The following is a 22,988-nucleotide window of genomic DNA, read 5'->3' as shown; positions in this document are numbered from 1 at the left end:
TCGAGATTCCGCCAAAACTTCCCACCGCACGTATAGTAATAGTTCTACTGATCGCTGTGGTCTGTCTTAGCCAAAGGGCTGGGGGATGCTGATGATGCCTTGCTAAAAATAGCAATGTCAAAAACTAATCAGCACGTCTCCTTATCAACAGCAATCGAGGTTTTTTTGAATAATTGAAATCGGTTAAACCGTGTTCCCGAAATCGACGACGAAATTTTGTATCCGCACACACACACATACATCCATTTTTTCTAAGGTATGCCAGAATGTTCAGAAACCTTTGAAACGTAAAGATATATACAAATTTTCATTTACGATTGGATTGTGTAAATTATTTAACAATGAAAAATTCAGACAAAATATTAAAAAGACTTTTTTCTTCTAAACGATTGTCCCTGAATATGAATTAAGCACATATTACCTAGTGATTACATGAAGGGGCTTGCTATTATATAATAATTATTAATATAGTGACATGAGTCTTGTTTTAGTGGTATCATTGTACTATAGCTTGATAAAATAGAAGAATGAATATTTTACTATTGAAAGAGAGAAGACAGAAAAAATCACTAATAATTTTTTAGATATATTCCTAGGAGACAATATCTATATCTACTAATTTCTAATAAATATATTGTATTCTTCATGCATCTTGTGTTCACTTATTGTTTTTGTACAAACAGATCGCAAAATTAAATAAATAAAAAAATTGTTTTTTTTTTATTATTTTTTTGAACAGCAACCAGAACCTGTGAGCTGTGGGCTGAAATTCTCCTTCCTTCGTATTTTTTTAGATGGTAACCCAATGGTCCATCCATATTGATAATTTGTTATTAGAATTAATCTAATAGGGCTGACCTTTTATTGGTGCAGCAATGTCAAGCAAGGGCTATTTTCACTTGGAAACATATTGCTATCTATATTAAAATGATTAAATAATAATTTAAATGCATTCAATTGACCCTCCAAAATTAGCGCTGTACTGACTCAAATAACCTCCTCAGCAGATGTGAAATTGACCGCTAATTTTGTTAGCGCTCTCGATTGTTTACAATATTATAGTATTGATGACAATTATTTGCCATAATTTTATATAATTAATAAGAAAAATTTAACGTAAAACGTTTTCTCTACTTTGCGATTGCTGCCATATTGATTTGGCTAGAGCTTTTGAAGTCGATCCAGAAATATTTTATTCAATCTGGAAATATTCAACCGCCTCACTAGCAAATCTGGATAGGATATCTAGCCGCAAAACAATCACTTATCGATTGTATCCAATTCAATAAAAGTGTTCGAAACCGTAAATCCAGCTCTTCGCCTAATGTAGCAATATTAGAGCCGCGTACTGGGTAGTAAATTTTAGTCGATGTGCATCGTTTTAACAGCGACTTTATCGAACTTGTCTCGAACGCTGACATTTATTTGTCAGTTAACGTACTCCGCCTGAATTAATGGTAAACTGTACCTTCGGGACAGCGATTTGCGTAATATGTGCTATAATGTCCTATGGATGCCCCAGCGATATCCCATCGATACCCCAGCGATGTCCTTTTGATGTCCCAGACTATTCAAGTGAATAAACTAATAGTTGTGTTCACTTATAACATAATTCGAGATTCGAAAAAAATAATGTCTATCTACATGCAAGAGTTTGAGCTCTATTTTTGGTAATATTGAATAAATCTGCTGTTCTTCTAAAGTACAAAAGTTTTAGCAGAAGTTACAGCGTAAACCGATAATGCATAACATAAATCAAAATACCTTAATGTAATAAAAATCTCTTAAGTCCGCACTAAAGCAATATAAAAAATTACATCGTAATTAACCCTTTCCATTTAAAATATCTTTTACTACGTGATGCTCAACCAAGCCTGCATCCATTCCAGCTAAATTAGCTTATAATTCAGTAAGAATGTTGCTCGAAATACAGGCCGGGCAGAATATATAATATGTCCAATGGTGTATAACTAATTACAAAGTGATATATCTTACAGCAAACGTACGTTAAACACCGAAAACGCTTTATAATAATTACCGTGGATTTATGAACATAAACTGCATGTGTTCATAATGGTGTATACGTGTGTATTACGCTAATTACCATCGTGCACAAGGAGAAAATTGAATTTGAAAAATATTTGCCGATAAAAATAAAAAATAGGGAAGAAATTGAGTTAGATTAGAAGAGCCGGGAGAAATCTTATATTTGATAAAAAAATAATATTAATTCAGGTAGAGATCGCGTTATTAATTTTCCAGCGTGCAGGAAAATTGTCTAGATCAAAGTATATTCAGATTTTATGTATACAAATATGCATAGCGTTTATGCATTTTTTAAATAATTTATAATTACTCTTAATACTCAAATATAGACTTATTGGTTCTAAAATCTTATTCAACACGTAGCATTTACCAATTCGATTATTATGTAGTTAATATCATGTCAGTAAATACTAAATTATTCTAGAAAGCCTAATTAAAAGTTGATTGATTGCAAATATATATATATATATATATATATATATATATGTGTATGTGTGTGTGTGTATATTTATTTATCTATCTAAACTTACTAAGCAATATTTTCACATTTTGCTTCCTGAATTCGCTGTATCATATTTATATGTATAATATAAGGGTCATACAGTTGAGTAAACAAGGTTATATCAAATATTATAAAATCAAATATAGCAAACCTCTGATCTACTTTTTAATAAAACAACCCTTCAAATATGAAAAAAATTCTTGAATTCAATATCGATATTCATGTTTACTTATATTTATGTTTTCAAGCGTTTAAATTTTACGCTTTTCCAATATTATATTCATATGATTCAATAAAAAAGGTAATAATTTCAATTTTGAATATGATATTAAATATTATGGAAATATTACGTTATAAAAACAGCATCGAAATAAATTATTTTGTTAAAATAGTGTATAATTATTTGGCTCATGGAAGATCGATGGTCATATTTAGGTTTCCTTGTGATTGAATTTTATAGATTTGCAATAATATATTCATATGATTTATTAAAACAACCTCTACATAATTACATCAAATATTACATTTAAATATGATATTAAATATTATGAAAATACTACTTCATATAATGCATCTAGAAATAAATTGTCTTCTGGATCTATAAACAAATCCATTGTATTTTGCCAAAAGTATCAATTAATTATTGTTTGTTATTATGTACTGTGATCATTGTTTTGAGTTATCGTTATTTAAAATTAATGCATTTTTTAAATAACGATAAGCTATTTAAAAAAATTAAATTAAATTTATTTATTTAAGGGTAATTTATTTAACACGGTATTTAGTATTTTGGTAATATAATATAAAAAAACGAATTTCGAGATTTAAAAAGTTTGAGCACAATCAAGGGTTTATCTTCTCACTCCAAAAGTCCAAGAACTGAGGCAACAAATGTTGTCTCTACAAACAAGGCGTCTCATTAAAGAGATATGACGTCTGTAAATGAAACAAAAAAATAGCATCGCGTTTTTAAACCACTATATTTCTAATTAAGTAGACAAACACCCGCATTATAATTGCATATTTGTATATAAGCTTATTTAAGTATTAATATATAGCTGGAGAGGCACCAAAAAGGCACGCGCAACCTTTGAAACGATTGGAAACCTTATAAACTACTATTTATGAATAAAATTAATAAATTATTATAACAATTGGCAACTTGTTTAAAATATATATTCGATATTTCAATATATTTTCGTGTTTGTTTTATGCTCACATGGTCACACATTGGTCCAAATAAATGCAATGTTTTTTCATAGCACCCAATATTCAATTATTAATAACTAATTTCAATATTTGTTGTTATGGAAATTAACTGATGCATAATGTATCAGAATTACTGTAACATGTAACATACGAATTGGGTCGATCACAAATAAATGAATTTAAAAATACAAATATTTTTAATATTTTTTGTTAGTGATATTGAATACCTATGCCAAATTTTGAAAAAAAATTACAATGAACCAATTATATACAGGTACTTTAAAATAGACAAATAATCTATTTTAAATGAATTGCAAAATATTAAAAATGTGTAAAATTAAGCTTCGTGTCGTGTCGTGTCGTGTCATTCAACAAGTCATATTTTCAACAAATTTCTTTGATAAAATTTATTGTGATTTCGAAAAATAGATTCAGTAGTGTAAATGGCTCTTTGAACAGTACGACTAGTAATGAGATAGTAGTAGATAATTTGGTAAAATTCATCAAATTTTTTATAGGAGTTCTAAAGTGTGTTCAGAAGCTTTATCAACTTATAAGCAAAAGCAAAAGGAATGTCTTTTTAACTAAAAGGTAAATTTAGATACACAGAATAGACTGAATGATCTGTCGTCCTTGGCCTTGCATCATTGTTATTTTTGAGCAAAAAAATATCAAGAACTTTAGCATTTTAGTTTTATTTTAGAATATCTAGTATTTTTTCATTTCCTATCTCTATCAATATATTACTTTCCCTCATTATTACAAAAAGTTCCAAACCCCTGTTTTATAATGCACATCACATCTCTCCATGAAAACAGGGCAAAACAAAGGCGACAAGAAACTGTATATATATCTTGCTTGTTTTATTATTATTATTTATGAGGGCAATGCATCCACGAGTCATATCTGAGGGTATTAAATTCGAGGATAAATGTACTGTAACGAATACTTGAAATTTTATTTATGTCCATCCGATATAAATATAAAATCCTCAATAAGAAGCAGATAAAAGACATTACTCTTATGTTCGTCGAGATTTAATTCTATAGAAATATTTATCGTGATAAGAAAAATGAAATGGGTAAAAGTAAATGAACTAATAAAGGCAAAATGTAATAAATTAAACAAGAAAATTCGTAATTGAATTATATGTGATATTTATCTATAAATATTTCAAAATAGAAATATTATTTAATTTTCAAAATTTTGAACAACTATATATATTGTATATTTATGTACATATAAATGTACATTTATACATTCTTGCTACATGACCTAAAAAAACTTTTCTCAGCCACACACGAATCCTTATTACTCGATAATTGATTTCCATAAAAAAGTTGAAAATTACATATGTTTGGATGTGTAATTACCAGCAGGAACCTCTGTGATTATAAAAATTATGATAATTATCTCGCATTATAAATCTATAAACGTACTCAAAGTACAAATTTACAATTGATGGTTTCTTCACAACTCATCAAATTACCTATTATTATCGTAATACAATTTTAAAATTATATATTTGATGTGTAATTGAAATTACAGTCGCTTCGGAAATGATTTTTTATTATAACACATTGATAATTTGAATTATAGGAAAAAACAGAACATTTATTGGGAAGAGTGATATGGATCAGTGGTATGGGCACACAAATTTGTATGGAACTTTATAAAACCATTTCGAGACATTTATCAGACTATCAAATTGAATGTTCTTAAATGCTTATTTGATAAATTAAATCACTATGAACAACTCATACTCGAAAAATTTGATTTGCAAATATTGACTATTATTGCTGACCATCCCAATTCTTTGCTAATCAATGATGAATTAATGCAAACTCTTGAATAGATATATAAGCCAAATTTTCTTGATAAAATTATTATTACGATATATAATAAGGAAAACAAATTTATCGTTTGTGCAAACATGACATGGTAATAATCTTGATATACAACCGAATTAGTAAAGGGCCAAGCCTTTTGGATCAATTTATTATGCAAACAATTGTAGCAACTTTGGACACGCCTAAAAACGTTCAGGATATATGCCTTGATCTTTCGATAGTTATGAGACCTATTACAAAAAAGAGTAGGTATTGTATCTATCATGCTCTGATGGATATTATTAGCCTATTAAGGTTAAATAGTATTATAAATATAGCAAAAAATATTTATGCATTCTTCAGTAGGATCACTGGTTCAGATATACAATTAACATCCATACCAACGTTTATGATCAAAAACCTCATCCTCACAAATAACTCATTAGATTGAATTGTAAATATGGCCAATATATCTCTAATAATTATTTTTATTTCAATTGTCTTCAGCAGATCGATGATTCGGATATACTACTATCTTCCATTCAAACTTTTACGTATATAGACATTTCTCAGCGAGAAAAATGTTTCGAAATATGCACATTTCATAGAATTTGACTTGTCAAAAACATATAGATGCTTTGAATATCAAAAAGTGAATGACAGAAAGTACGACAATCCAACCAAATTCTTATTTTTGACATTTTCAATAAGATCGGCTACTGAAAGATTTGATTTAGATTTTGTGAAGTGTCATCTCTAGAAATACAAGGGAAATAAAAGATTTTCAAAGAAAATGAATCAGCGGAAAAACAATGGTAAATATAAAGTATTTCTATAGCATATTGAATGATTTATTTCTTTCATATTGATGCTATCGAACAATTAAATAAATAAATATTTGTTATTATAAATGTACTGACAATATTCTAATACTGATATTTTTAATTAGAAGCAACAATCTAGAGAAAAGCTATTTTCATTTGTAAACATATTTTTATATTTATATTTACTTTAACTGCTTGATATCAGGCTGTATCGAGATGGATATAAAACCTATAAATTTGAATTGCAATGCCAAATATTTTACCATACAACCACGAAAATGCCCGCTTAGTTGGAATATGGATGAAAATATTATGTGAGTTAGAAATTAATGAAATTACATGCATGTTAATATATATAAGCAAATGTCTGCAATAACAGAATTTACGATTCACCATTCGTTTACGATCCCAGTAATATATATTCGAAATTATTATTATTATTATTATTATATTAAAGTTCAATGCATCCATATCGATATTTTTATGCAAATCCCTCCTGTCCGGGTCGAATCACTTGAGGCAGGTCAAGAGGAACAGTTGCTAAATATAGCCAGTCGTATTGTATTAATATTCAAGTTGTATTATATTGTATTAATATTTAAGAGTATATTAACACACCAAGTTGAAACATCCGGCATTTCATATTAGTTTTCAGAAGGTAAAATCTGTAATATTGAAAACAAGTTTTCTCTAACATTTTGTACGTGCTCATCGTGTAAATAACTATTCCAATGGATGGATTGCAACAGCTGGTATAAATGAACTAAGTTAAATATAAAATATTGAATGCAGTTGGATATAGATTATGAAAAAAATGTGTCGATGAACAATATAAACTATATAGGATTATGACTACCACTGAAATTATCCAACTTAAAGTTGCTTTAATTTTATTGAAGAAAGTAGATTGCAAGGAGATTAGTAAATAGTGAAATAAAATCATCAACCCAAATTCAACATTTTGAAAAACTGAATTTTAAAAGTAAACAGAGTAGATATACAAAAAAACAGATTTTTTCAGTGTTTTAAGCAAATAGGGCAAACCTATACTTGTTTGCATTAAAAGGAGGGATTTAAGAGAAAGTGCTTAAACCTGATTTATTGGGGAGATCTAATTATATTAATGTTCACCCTGGCTTAAATGTATGTGCAAAAAACACTTAAATGTGTGTTTTGCGGTGTCATATTTACTACAGAACTACAAATACAAAATAGACTACAAATTTTCTATAATAATTTCTATAATGTTTGAAAATTCCACAATAAATCTATATTATTAACACCAGACGAAAACCGATCAAAAAAATTACTGATTGATAACTATCCACAAAAGGGTTTTACATTTGGAATAGGTCGGCAAACCTAAAAATTTAACTGAAACTATCTATGAGCAGCAAAATATGTAATTACTCAGTTGCCAATCCAATCATAAATAGTATATCTAAAAGATTAAATTAATTGAGTAGAGAAATATATTGTAGTTGAAAAAAACAATGTTTGCTTTTAAGCTTGCGATAGATCACAAATATCAATAGTTTGGTATAAAAAAAATTACAAGTTATAATAAATCTAAATTTCAATATACAAAAACAAAATAATTCACAGTACTCAATGAATAAAAATGCTAAAATGATCATATAATAATAACCATTTTGTATGATTTCTTATACCAGTCACTTCTGCCTGAATAAAATATACAAAATTTATTATATTTAAAAAATAAAAAAATGACTGATAAAAATAATACTATAAGCTTTCTGAAAGTTATGGCATTAAAATGGTAATTGTTTATAATAAATTGATATTTAAATACCACCATATATAAATTATTTCTCAAACAACCTAATTCCTTTTTAATTAATAAAATTAATTATTATATAAATCTAAAAGCATATTTTTTCCATAATCCCCTACTAGCAAAGTATTTAGAAAAATCATAAAAAGCAAAAGGACAAAATCCCATCTCGTTACAGCCAGTAAAAAACAACTCGCAAAAAAAGGGATGCTATAATTAATCACAAATTGTACATTTTTTAACAAAGTTTAAAATTTATTGCGGAAATGTCCGATACGAGGCACGCGCGTTCAGATTTATTACGTTCATTAGAATTAAAATTTTCACATAAAATATGAATATAAAGGTAATAATAATTAGTCACTATTTGGGCCGAGGATGTATGTGAATTTCCATATTTAATGCAGCAACAGTATGAAAGGAAATCGTAATAAATATAAATGTGCAGGTGAAATAGTAATATAAACGAAATGAATAAAATATGAATAGAGTTGCTTTTATGGACAATACTTAAATATAAAATAAATATGAAATAATCAAATTACATATTATTATTCATAACCCAACTAAATGAAGATTCAATAAACGCCAAAGATTTGGTAATGTGAAACAAAAAATTGAACTTTGGTTATGAAAAAAGTATTTATCAGAATTATAAAATACTATATAAAGACTTATATTCAAGGTTTATAGTGATTTATTTATATCTATCATTTTGTTTATCTTTCTTGTATTATTAAATTTAAATTAATATGATCTGCTAACAGAAACCATCCAACTCTAAATTTCATATTCCTTTGTCACATTTCGGTTGTGCTTGACACATTTCATTTCACTGCATTTTACTGTTGAGAAAGAAATCTGAAGGTTTTATTTGATATTTCCTTGTACTTGAAATAAGATTTTTCCTAATATCCAATGCGAGATTTTTAAGTGGTTATTTAAAATCCCAAGCTCAATGTAATAGAAAGATATTACAACCAACGTCAGCGTTATTTCCACGCTATTAGCACGAGTAATATTGAAACACCCTCCAAAATTTAATAATGTCAAGCCTAAAAACTTCATTTATCATAAAAATAAATGAAATCTTTGGGAAATACATTATGCAAAGTAAAATATATTTAATGTAATTTTTAAACAATTTAAATCTAATAATCTAAAAGCCGCCGTTTTCGAGTAATCCTGGAGAAAATATAAAAATGCGTAAGCGAAGAACAAAAAATTAATAATCATGAGAAGGATAAAGCGCACGGATCGTATAAAAATCTACTTATAAAAATAACTGCATATTCTTGTAGATATATATTATAATATATAATATATTCCATCACACATAATATTTATTCATCTCATTCAAATGTGAGGCTGTCAACAAATACTTTCACGTCTCATTAACGAATTCCCGAACTCTATTTAAAAACACTATTTATAGCCAGACGCTACTTTTTTTCATGAATAAATTTCTAGAAGCAATTCAACCGATGCTGCAGGAGAAGTTTGTTTATAATTGAGAATTCTATTACAGAACATTTCTAGATCTATTACCAAGCTGTTAGTTTTCAAGTTGAAAGAATAACAGTCCCATAAAGATAAATGTAACACAAAGAAATAATTACGTGAACACGATTACCGGGAATTTCTTCAAAGCGTTGCCTTGTAATAGAATTTTCAAAACAATTAACAATTCTTTCTTTTTTAAATGTATAATATAAAAAAGCCGAGGTGAACAACAATTGTTATATTCCATCTCGTATTATGAAATGAATATAAATATAGTATTATATATAATAATAGTAACAATAAAAAAAGGGGAGATCCTGCCTTAGGACAGGTCCTTGAGATAAGTTAAACGTCAACTCGATTCAGGGTAGAATAGTATGAAAGATTTACCATTGCCATTTCACACCACAGTACCCGAAATTCTAATTTTCATTTAGAAACATATTTTTGATCTATATTTTTCAAGTGAACATCACTGCTGCCCGATGCCACACTAGGTCGGGTGCACACTATGTCCACACTAGGTCGGGTATTAGCTCACTACGCCATTCCAAGCTGAGTCTCGACTTGGGAAAGATACTAATAAAATGATTCAGTTCTGTACGGATCAGAGACATGGAATCTAAGAAAGGAGGAGGAGGAAAGACTGAGTAACTGCAACTGACCCTGAGAAGAAAAGGAAACTGGATCGGACGTCGTAGAAGGTAAAATAGAAAAACTGAAGGAAGTGGGAATAAGTAGAATACAGATGATTTATGACTCACGCGAAGAAAGAAAATACAGGAAACAGAAAGCTGAAGCTCGCCCAGGATCAGGAAGCGTGGATGCACAAATATGGAATGGGTGAAATATTGTAATACTGAAATGCATATCAATTTCATGTTCTTACAAACATCAATATGATATTTTACTATTACAATTTTATTTACTAAATATTAACCCTTCATATATTTGTACTTACTTTATTTCCATTTGCATATTCAAATTGATTTTAAATCATTATATAATATTTACAATGTTATAATATTTGTTCCTGAGCAATAAATCCACACAAGAAGAGCAGTTAGTTTAGTGATAATACAAGATGGTATTTCCTTTTTGGTACAGAGAGTTAAAGGTAAATACAACGATGTTTACTTTGACAATTCATGTTCTCATACAGAAGAAGACTAGAGAATAAATACAGAAAGCAAACATGTTGAGAAATTTATATGATAATATGTGTAATAAATTGATAATTAATTCAAATACTTTAAATATGAGGAATAATTAAACAAAAATATATTTCGAGAAGCCACACAAAGAAGTATAGTATATGATTTATATTCAATCTGTTGTTATGTTAATTTGATATTTATTATATTTAAATAATGTAGTAGAAATGTGAACAAGTGAGCAAATACATTATGTTCAACTCGCATTTATTAATGAAGTTTCTTGAAATTTAATTTAATTATCATCTTGTCCTATATATAGACAAATATAGTCCGGAAACGTTAATTTAGTTAATTTAAATAGAACTGTCGACTGATTTAACATATAGCCACATACAGCTAATTACTTTGTAGAATTAAAACCTGAGACACTTAACTAGGTAATTCAACAAAATTAAACAATTAATGTCCATGCTTAAGATTTAATGATTTAATTGAACCGAATTAATTTTTATTGCGTCGTGTACCAAAAGTAGCAGCAATGTATGTTGATACCTGATTTAAAAACAAAAATATTTTTTATTAAATGTACTATCAATGCAAGTTCATACAAAAAATGCATCGTTAAAATCTAAATTTAAAACAAAGAGTACGTACATGGTACGAAAATTAATCCAAAAATTAATTACAAACAGCATGCGCGCATCAAAGGTTCAAAGGGATCTGATCAATACGCTGAAATAGACGTTTCACATTTCTTTATAAAAGTTTTATAACCAACGTATTGATTTTCTTGTATGTTATCCTAGATGCCATAGAATTTCCAGTACAATGTATTAGTAGAATCTTGTTAAACTTGAGTTTTATATAAAGGTTACATAATTTGATACAGAATCATAATTAATGGTAGAAAAAATATGATTGTATCAATCATAGATATTACATATTCAAGCCAAAAATGCAACCCAAGTTATAAATTTGGTTAGTATCAAGAACAACCAAATACTTACCGAATTCCCAGAGTTTCTAATAAAATATTCTAATGTTAACTGATCTTGTAATCCGTAAACTTTGATGATATTAGCATATTTTCAACATAGTGATACCATTATATCACAACTTAAAAGACCATTCGAAGAAATATTCTTAAATTCAATATTTTTATTATCAGCTGTTTTTCTATTGGATCAGCTTCCAAATCAAACGTGATAAAAATTCAAAGATGCCAAAATAAATTACTTAAAAATTTTTTGAATGCTCCAAAATATGTACTGCATATATAAAGATGACAAACACAATAAAAGATAAATTACGAACATATTCAGATAATTACAAAAGCAGTCTCGAGGATCATCCAAACCCCACTTGCTTAAGAACTGGGCCTCAACATTACCAGGGTAAGATTGAAAAAGAAGTTCAACAATGGTTAGAAGTTTTTGAATTTTTAAAGACATTTTTTCTACAGTTTTGGTTGTTGCCCAAAGATGTAAAAAAGTTTATTATAAAATATTAGAAACGTGCAAGTGGTAACAGTGAATTTAATGCTGAAACGGTAAAATGAAAACGATCATTTGTACGAGTGCAAATGATAAAAGTTTCATTGCTCATCATATAACTGATAATCTCCTATCGAATAGAGCACTTGTAGCATTTTTCGATAAAATTACAATCGTTCAACTATAATTTTAGCAACTGATTACAAATGTTTGAACTCACGTTCGATCGAACTGAAAATAAAGCGAAAAAGTAGTAGTAGTAGAAAAAGTAGTTACCTTCCGACCAGGAGTCCTAGGAATAATAATTAAGCAAGGAAATTACATTTTATATTCTATTTCCATGCAGTCAGAAAGCGTTGTGAAGAAAGAAAACTCAGATATACTGATAATCTCCTATCGAATAAAGCACTTGTAGCATTTCTCGATAAAATTACAATCGTTCAACTATAATTTTAGCAACTGATTACAAATGTTTGAACTCACGTTCGATCGAACTGAAAATAAAGCGAAAAAGTAGTAGTAGTAGAAAAAGTAGTTACCTTCCGACCAGGAGTCCTAGGAATAATAATTAAGCAAGGAAATTACATTTTATATTCTATTTCCATGCAGTCAGAAAGCGTTGTGAAGAAAGAAAACTCAGATATACTGATAATCTCCTATCGAATAAAGCACTTGTAGCATTTCTCGATAAAATTACAATCGTTCAACTATAATTTTAGCAACTGATTACAAATGTTTGAACTCACGTTCGATCGAACTGAAAATAAAGCGAAAAAGTAGTAGTAGTAGAAAAAGTAGTTACCTTCCGACCAGGAGTCCTAGGAATAATAATTAAGCAAGGAAATTACATTTTATATTCTATTTCCATGCAGTCAGAAAGCGTTGTAAAGAAAGAAAACTCAGATATATCGTTTCCATTCAGCGCCCGACGCGAGCGTTTTGTTCGCGTTGGTTTGTTTGGAATCAGAGCCGTGGCGGCACACAATCGTCGTCAACTGCAATATCATGCAATCCGTTTTTCTGAACAATTGTTATGTGCATAAGAATGTTTGCGTGTGAATGATTGATTCATGCAAACTGAAGCTTGATAATTGGAACATTAGTCCGTTTAATTTTGCGCAATTATAGGGTTTAACCGATAACTCAAAGGACGAGCACAATTAAAAATAATTGGATAACTAAATGCGATGGAAACTAGTCCCACGCCAGTGTAATAAGAAAACTCTAATCTTTAGCAATAATAATTCTCACAGTTTATTCTAAACCAGTGATTTCCAAAGTGGTCTACACGTACCCCCAGGAGGTGATAACAAAAAAAAAAATCGGGGCCCACGAAACGAAAATGGGGGTCAACGGTAGTGGATCACTCTATTTATTTATTTTATACTTTCTACAATAAAATATCAAATGCGAGATGTACAATAAAAAATCAAATGCAATATTTAGAAATAGAACTAAAAAGTAAATAAAAATTCATATTTTTATAAAAATGTGTATGTTGTAGCACAAGTAGGCATTAGATTTAAGGTTGCAATTTGGTTGAACTTGTAAAGATCCTATTTGCTGATAATTGAGGATTGGCAATATTTTGTGCCAACTTTTTATCCCAGGTAAAAAACGATTTAATAGTTGTAAAATAGTGATCTCTTGTCCTAAGAAAAAAACATATAGACTGAACATCTTTAGCTATAATATGAAACCTTATAAAATTGTTGCCAAATGTTGATAATTAAACATTTACTTTTTGCTTACTTTATTATTCTTTTATTAATTTTATTTCAATTGATAAATGTACATAGTAATATACATTTTTACTTTTGATATTTAATAATAAGTTATAATTTCATGAAAAAAAAATCATATGGGGTAAATCGGTGGGTGGGGGGTGGTGTATCTGGTTCATGGAAAAGCTCAAGACTTGCAGCTTTTTGGCTAATTATTTAAAAAATCGCAAACCTCAAAGTATGTAGTTAGAATCTACGAATGTAGGAAAATATAAGAGAATTATAGCTTATAATTTAATATAAAATTAATAAGATTATACGACTTATGACATCAAACGAGCTTCGATGTCAGTGAACTCATTGTCATCTAATGCGTGATGCATGACATATTTTGAGGATTAGATGTAATAGCATTATCTATGGTATAATTATTAATTAATGTATTATATGTATTTATGTTTATATACACATATAATTAAATACATCTGAATGCGAGCGGCGAGCTTATCGATCAACGGGAAATCTATCAAGATATATTTTGCTACTATGACAATGTTATGGTAGAAAAATCAAAATATATGGGCAAAAAGAACACAAAATAAATTCCGTATAGAGCTCATTTTTTTACTATTAATCTAAATAAAACTCATCATATCCAGACGTCCAATAACCGAATTGGCATTCGATTTAGACATCCTAGATAGGGTTGGGCGGGGCTAGTTGAGCAAATTTTTATTTAAACGGATGTAGCTCCTCAATGAAAAGTCTCAATAAATTGCTATACGGCTCAATGGATTTGTTGTTTATCGCTTAACAAAAGTGTTAATACTATTTTTTCAAGTCAAGTATGCTCAATGTACCCCATAGGTGGGGCAAGTTGAGCACTAAGAAAGTATAATGAAATCATAGGTTCAATGTCGATTAGTGATGAAATAAAATAACTTTTCAATAACCAGTTCTATATTTATAGTCTTTATTGACAGAGAAAACAAAACTTATAATAATTTGCTTTGAATAACTAACGAAAAGTAGAATCAACAAAACAATATCGTATCTTAGAAATTATTTTACCATTATATTCAGTATTTTTGTTTAAAATCATTATTTCTTTATATTATTACTCATAGTGTTAGCTTAAATATTAAAAATAATAATTAATTTCTGGTTAATGGTAGGAAGTTAATGGTAATTGTCTTAGTGACAGAACAAGTTTAGCCACTATGCTCAACTAACCCCAACTCGGAATTTCACAATAAAAGTGAGTTTATAAAAAACCGTGAGAATTATACCCAGAATCCCTGTGCATATTAAAAGTACTATAAATATATGGAAGAATGCCATTTACCTGATTAAAAATAAATAACATTTGACTAAACCAGACGAAAACTCGTGATGAATTACTTTTTTACTTTTTGGTCTCAAAATAAACAAAACGCTCGTGAGCCTCACTCATTTGTCCAGCGGCCACTAGCGATCGCGGGATGTTTATTTCTCCCAAACCCCTATCTTTCCGCCATATAATGCCTAAACGGGCGGTGAATAGTTTTCGAGATATTTCGATTGCTCAACTTGCCCCTATGCTCAACTAGCCCCGCCCTACCCTACTACCAAAAATTTGCTGATGTTCCCCAAAAGAATAGTCGCAAGAGATTAAAACAATGAAATAAAACTTATATCGGTACATATACGAAACAGTTGATTCTAGATAGTCTTATCTCTTACCTCTAGATCTAAATCCCGAACTAAATGCCTCCCAAACGACGTGCCGCCAGTTTTCTGAATGTGCAGAAAGACCATGACATCGTGTGCTTGCATGTCGAACTGGAAGTCATCTCTTAGCACTTCTTCATAGCTGAGTCCCGCTCCGCCGATAACCGCAGAAGTCCTTACCGCAGGTGGGCCACGGCGGGGAGACGTCAATGCTCCGCCGCCCAAACCGTATAAAGCCAGCTCATCGTCGGGCGAAAGGGGCGTCGCGTCTATGAGCGCCGGATCACGCCTGCTTAGGGCGCAGACCTGAGAGAATAGGAGATTTATAAGCAAATATGTTAGGTAAATATCATGAGCAAATATGTGATGAGCTGTTTGATATTGCGTCACTGGGGGGGGGGGGTGTATGGGGTTTCACATGTTGAAACTACGAACATAGGTGTAATTGAGTTTGGTGATATCATTTACCGCCGTAAGACAAATATAACTCTATTTACTCAGTTTTATGATCCATATAGTACGTTTAATATTTACTATAAAATTAGTTAACGCCATCACAACCTTAATTTAATCTTACTAGTTTAACAGTCCTATTATATTTACAAAATATATAAACAATTTTATCTTTTTAGCACATATAATAAATTATTCAATACTCCAGACTGATGTAAAGGTGAGAATAACAAGAGAATCAGACACTGAAAATTAGATTATCAATAATCATTATTATATATGTACTAGCAAACCCGACGAACTCCGTTTCGCCACCAGATGGTTTCGTGAGAAAGATAAAGAAATTTTTTGTTTGTTTTATATTTTAAAAGGAAAAATTTGATTTTATTATACAACAGTTCGAATTTATTTTGATTACAAAAATGAAGTGTTTTCTAGTTGAGCTTCTCTAAGTAAATGAAAGTGAATCCGCAAATTATCCGTTTCATGGAAGTGATCTTTGGTAAACCACATTTTTTGTTTTTTGGTCTAACGTTAACACAAACAAAGTGGATGGTTTTCCAACTCGTGAACAGGCAACGTATAACTGCCCATGTGAAAAACAATAATTTTCTAAATAATCTATTTGAAATTTATCCCGCAAACACTAAGCGATTGGCCTTGCGACATGTTATTGCGAACGCAAGGCGAACTGGATATTGCAATCGTTTGAAGTCAAACGGAAGACCAGTCAGAATCATTGGTATGTCATCAAATCGCCAGCAATTTTTTATTGAATGGTGAAATTCAAGGCGTGTACATCATTATTCTTTGCGGCAAGAATTGCTCGTTGACTTAACCAAGCATAATTCTGATAATTCTCACTAATGTCATTACTCGAATTTTTAATTACGGTGCGTGAAGTTCCAGCAACTTGCATTAAGACACGATGCCATGCACCACTAATTTTCTTAACTATAGACATTGCGGAGCCCGAGTCCTTTCCAACGAATGCAAAATTGTCGAAATCGGTTCGTGCGTTCTGGAGTTATTTCGTCAGGAAGGAAAACCCGACTTATTTTTATATATATAGAAGATATTTGCTAGCATCATACGAAAATAAATTACAAGATCTCTAAAAGGTTATCCGAGGTCAAAGTGCAAACATTCAAGAATAACAAGTCTCTCTAAGTAACCAGGTGTGAAGTATGAATAGAGTACTTAATGAATCAACACTTTTTTACCCATGGCACTATAGAAGCTTGAAAACTTCTTATGCACTAACGAACGAAAAAAAGCGAGAAAAAATAACACGCTTTTAGTTGATGGATTTCCCCCTAAATTCTAAAAATAGCGAGTCACCGCATAAGATAAAGAGATTTCCAACATAAAAATGTAACATTAAACATATTGCGCCTGAAATTCTGGCGAATGTAATTTCCTGGAATTATTTAGATGGAGGAAGGAACAAATGAAATGCGAACGAGTCTTTTCATCGTTGTCATTATTTGGCTAGACGTTTGCACGAACATAAATAACCGCAGTACAACAAAAACGCAGTTACCAGAATCCGCTACGCGATTCCATCCGCGGCGTAGACCGACCAAAAACAAATATCTCACTTATACAGGGATGATAAAAGTCTCAAATAAACACATTGTTTATCTTTTAATTTATATTTTCATCATTGCAAATACTTTCTTATATACTAGGTTGGCAATTAAGTAGGTGCAGATTTCTTATAGAAAATCAAAGACATTTGTTTTATAGAACTTAGTAACTTTATTCTGTAATGTATTGTCAATATTGATCGTCGTTACGTAGCATCGTTATTCTAATTTCATAAAATTTCTGGTTTTTATGAGCAAAATACTGAAACAAGTACTATTTACCATTACAATCAAAAGGTGCAAAAACTATATTATGAACGTGGAAACAGATCAACCTAGCCCCAATAATTTTTACTGAGTGACCAAATATATGTGAAATCAATAATTCAATAAATCACGGTTTCAATTTGTCAGTTTAGACCACTTTTCTCCAACTGCCTTGTTTAATTTCAAAAATTGTTCAAAGTAGACATCAGAATTGATTGTTCGGTTGAGTAGTAAGAGTAAAAGTAGACAATTCCTTAGTAATTCAACTGGTCGAACAGAGAGTTTTTCATCTTTGAGTGAAAAATAACCTGAACGAAATTTGACAAACCAATTTTTGTACTGCCGTTTCTAAGGCTTTATCACTATATATAGCTCATAACATTTTGTGTGCTTGAGATGTATTTTTTTAATATGACAAATTTTTCAGTTTGATTTTCCATCTTCCACCTTACGCCAAACAAAAACTACTCAATCGATCAAAAGCTCTTTTCTACTGATAGATGTCTATATTGCCTACTATCCACTAACAAAAGGTAAAACTACTGTAAAATACAAGACATTTTTATATTGAATCACAAGTATAAGTAAATAATTTAAAACAAATATAAGAGTATACATTGGATAAAAAAAGCAGTTGAGCTATTGATTCGATTATTACAACCCCCAAACTAAATATCCGGAATAGAAAGCTGCTACGTTCAAATAATATTGTTTTCAACCCTGTTATCCCGGAAATGTAAAATATTCTATGAATGATCGTTCCGTACAGAGTAAACAACTTCCCGTTTATTTAGAACGAATGCGTACGCTCGCTTATACGTATGTAATTCTGTACAAAGTCAACAAGTTTTCTCATAAGCTCCAAAGATATCCAAGTTGTTTGTTATCGTAGTTTCTGTTTAAAGAACATGATTTACTAGTATCTTCTTATAAAATCGCTTTTAGTGGATTTTATTTCGCTACATTTATTTGCTGATAGAAAATTCGACTCGAGAAAAGTTTACAGAATACTTTCTTAAATATTTGCTTTTACAGATGCATGAGATTGTTTAAACTTCACGCTTCAATAAACAATAACATAATATTATTTGTTTGTTATTGAATTTTCTGTTTAAAAAACATGATTTACCAGTATATTACTATCACATCATTTAGTTTACTACATTTATTTGCTGAAAGAAAATTCATCTTCAGAAAAGTTTACATATTATTTTTCATTTGAAGACATTTGAAAGATGCTATTGATGTTTCAAACATTTGAAAGACGCTCTTGAAGCATTTTTTCGTTTTTAGTATTATATATTTATTTCTCTATTTACTAAAAGATAATTCGACTAACAAAAAGTACAAATTATATATCATTCAATAAATGTTATTTATAATTATAATAATAAAAGATACATTACATAACATAGAAACTAGCATTAAATTTTAGTGCCAAAATTAATGGTAAAGTATAATATATAAAAAATATTTATTTATTGAACATACTAATTTTACATAAAACGAATTTTCTTAAATTACTGTAAAATCGTAATGGTAAAATTTCTAAATTTCTTTTTAGGGGTCGTCCAATTTTCACTCGAGGCTTAAAAGGAGGTTGGGGTTTGAAAAATGAAATATCACGTGGGGAGAAAAGGGTCTAGTAAGATATGACGTGTATTTATTTTCTACCTGAATTAAAAAAAATCCAAAATTATTTTAAAAAATCCAAAAAATTAACGATACACAAAATACACGTGACATAGCTTGGTGGACGGTTCATCCAAGGGGAAGAGGAATAGAATATCCTTAAAAATCTATCACCTGAAATGGATTCTTCCTTAGCATTATCAGGGACCATTTAAATGCAAAAGTTGGAACCTTATGATTTACATATAATTAGTGCATTTTTTTTTAAAGCAATCCAACAACAATTCTTGGAATAATTTATAATTTTCTTTGCAAATATTTGTTACATGATATGACGACACATGTGTTAAAAACTGCACTTACATATTTTCATAAGATTTTGCAAAAGTAAGTAAAAAATATCTCTGTCGATAAAAGCGATTGTCAATATAATTATGGAAAATAAATATAGCCAAGACGGAAGTCACTAATGATGATAAAATTAAACGTAAATTGTTGTTATATTTTTAACTAAATACTGAAAATATGTGACCAATATTTGTCTGACATGATCTCAACTGAGAGTAACAGAAATTTATAGTAATTTGTAGAAAGTGTTGTTTACTAAATTCAGAATGAAAGCACTTGTAATGAAACCTGACTACAATAACGATCCACAATTCTATTTCAATTTGCTTCAAGAAATTTATAAAATTTTGTTATATTTTTAACTCCATACTGAAAATATGAGACCAACATTTTTCTGACATGATCTCAACTGAGAGTAACAGAAATTTCTAGTAATTTGTAGGAGAAGTGTTATTTACTACGTTGAGAATAAAAGCATTTGTAATGAAACATTTCCTTCGATCACGATCCACAATTCCATTTCAATAGGTTTCATTAAAACATTTTCTATGATAGAATTATAAATGCAATCACGGTAAGCTTCTTGAGCAATTACGTTGTACAATACTATTAATTAAAGGAATGAAAATCTGTGTCCCGCTGTTGTCCCATCGAATGAACCCTTGAATGCGAGCTTATTTGCAACGAAATAATTAAAGAAGAGAGCCGGAAGGAACGGCTTCGGAGTACGCATACAAAAAGGTATATATACTTTCTTCTAGGTTTGCTTTGGAATAATTAAAAGCTCGTAATTTAAAGCCCGTTGTTTACTGTTTCAAATTCACTTGCTATTGTGGAGTGATAAATGCGTCGAGCATATTTATGACTAAATTCCTGATAAGAATACATTAGGACCTTTTCATTGTAATACATGGGATACTAAGGTACAAATTGACAAATGTTAAAGATAATGAAAAATAATTGCATCACAGTACAATAAAATATTACTGATATCTTTATAAAGCAACAGCATATTTCAACATGACGAGTCAACCAGCAAAAGTTATACGATCATGAATATTCCTTCAACTGAAGTCTCCTTACTCATCCCGAAAAAGTATAACCAATGTCTTCCAGAAAAAGTAAAACCAACATTATTATTCCATCACCCGATGTCTTCTAACTAGTTCTCTTGTGAAGAATACATTTATAACGATGTTCAAATGTCAATATAAACTTTGCTTAATAAATGAAGGTAATTCATACAGCTTTAAATCGACAGCATTGATCGTTACTTTAATGGTATCCATATAACGTTTCCGAAGTTTCATTGTTCACTCTTTATGATTTATTACACAGAATCTCTCTTAAACTTAATAATGATGATATTCGATTGAACTTCTGATGTCGAACTACAAAAAGTGACGATTGGAAATGAGACATAAAACTTATGCCATTACTATGATTATCACATAATAGCACAATCATAATATTTGTATATATTTTCTATGATCGAATACTAAACATAAAATATTGCTCCCAAATTGAATCAGTTATTTTTATTAAATACTTATGAGCAAAACCTTTCAACCATACATTTTGAACTAAAATTAATTGTGGCCGTATAATAGATTTCCATCGAAAGCGTTCAATATGAAATTCATAAAGCAAAAAATCATAAAAATCGCAAATGCACAAGCGTTTAAATAAAATCACACAAAGAGTCTAACAATATTTCATCTACTATCGGATTACAATTAAAACAGAAAAAAAGTCTTTTTGCCTTTAAAGCTTTACATAACTGATATTTCAGTAGATTGCAAAAATAGATATATTTTTTTAAATTATTTTAAAAATGTTATTATAGGTTTTACAACATTCCTAAAGAAAAACAATTCTGAAAGTATACCCAATTTTTTCTTATATACATATATTTTAGTCAGTTATAATTTTGTCAGGGCAATCACTCTTAAAAATAAGGTCTATAATAGTTACAATGGGTTTCTACCTGCAATAATAAAGAAATTATTGAAAATACTCTATTATTTTCGAAAATATGATTTTTCTTTACCAATGTACAAGAAGTATAGAAATGCCAAATAGCTCAAAGCTAATGTGCTCAAAGCTAAATTCAACTAAAAATAGAGTAAATTCCTAAAGAAACTTTTAACATAATATTTGTATTACTAATTGAGAAAGAGTGTTCAAGAAATTCATAGTTCTATATATTAGCCTAATGATAAATCAACGCGAAAACTATAAAATGTTAGAAAATATTTTATTACCAGAACATTAGTTATAAAATATTAAATTACTACTTTATCCATAAAATATGAAAAGAGTATTTTCTATAAATGTGATCATTTGACTATTATTCCTATACCAAACACGTGTGTAATCAAGGCCTTATATTTATGTAAGTTCATTCATAATGCATTTTTTTCAACCAGAGGCGTCATAATGTTTGTTATTACTGTAGACCATCAACCATGGAAAGTTTACTAAAACACTACTTATACAAAACAATTTTTTATCATGCGATTAACATGGAAGCAAATTTGTATGTACAACTATCACGTTTAAATATCTTACAATAAATATTTTATTGTATTTGATTTGCCAAATTTTGAATTTTTTTTTATTGACAAAATTCGCACCCGGCTTAAAAATGTCGCAGAAGGGTTATCGACCCCTGTCCTTTAAAATCCTATTCAATCCCTGACACAGCTGAAAACTGTGACATATGGTCAGACACACAGATTTAAAAAAATGAAGTATTTTTAATAAATAAATAACAACCATCTGTAAACATTCGTTCCAACAAAAAGAATATTTTTCGTTTGGTTGAACGAATTTTATTATCGAAATTGGTTATAGAAATTTTAAACAGAATGGGAAAAAATAGCTGCTGCAGCACAAACTATGCAA

General features: G+C 29.5%; 1 protein-coding gene across 1 annotated transcript in view; it reads right to left on the bottom strand.

Moving 5' to 3' along the window:
• LOC113371668 (heparan-sulfate 6-O-sulfotransferase 1) overlaps window positions 1-22,988 on the bottom strand; it is a 182,631-nt gene that overhangs the window by 28,836 nt on the left and 130,807 nt on the right. Inside the window, exon 2 of the mRNA XM_026612315.1 lies at window positions 15,805-16,098. Within this exon, the coding sequence (XP_026468100.1) occupies window positions 15,805-16,098 (294 nt within the window). The remainder of the gene's footprint in view (window positions 1-15,804; window positions 16,099-22,988) is intronic.

This window comes from Ctenocephalides felis, unplaced genomic scaffold (assembly GCF_003426905.1).
Source record: "Ctenocephalides felis isolate EL2017-DRISC unplaced genomic scaffold, ASM342690v1 CF-g0.4_SCAFFOLD_01492, whole genome shotgun sequence".
Lineage (NCBI taxonomy): Eukaryota > Metazoa > Arthropoda > Insecta > Siphonaptera > Pulicidae > Ctenocephalides > Ctenocephalides felis.
Note: the sequence above shows the minus strand (reverse complement) of the source record. Positions and strands in the feature narration are given on the sequence as shown.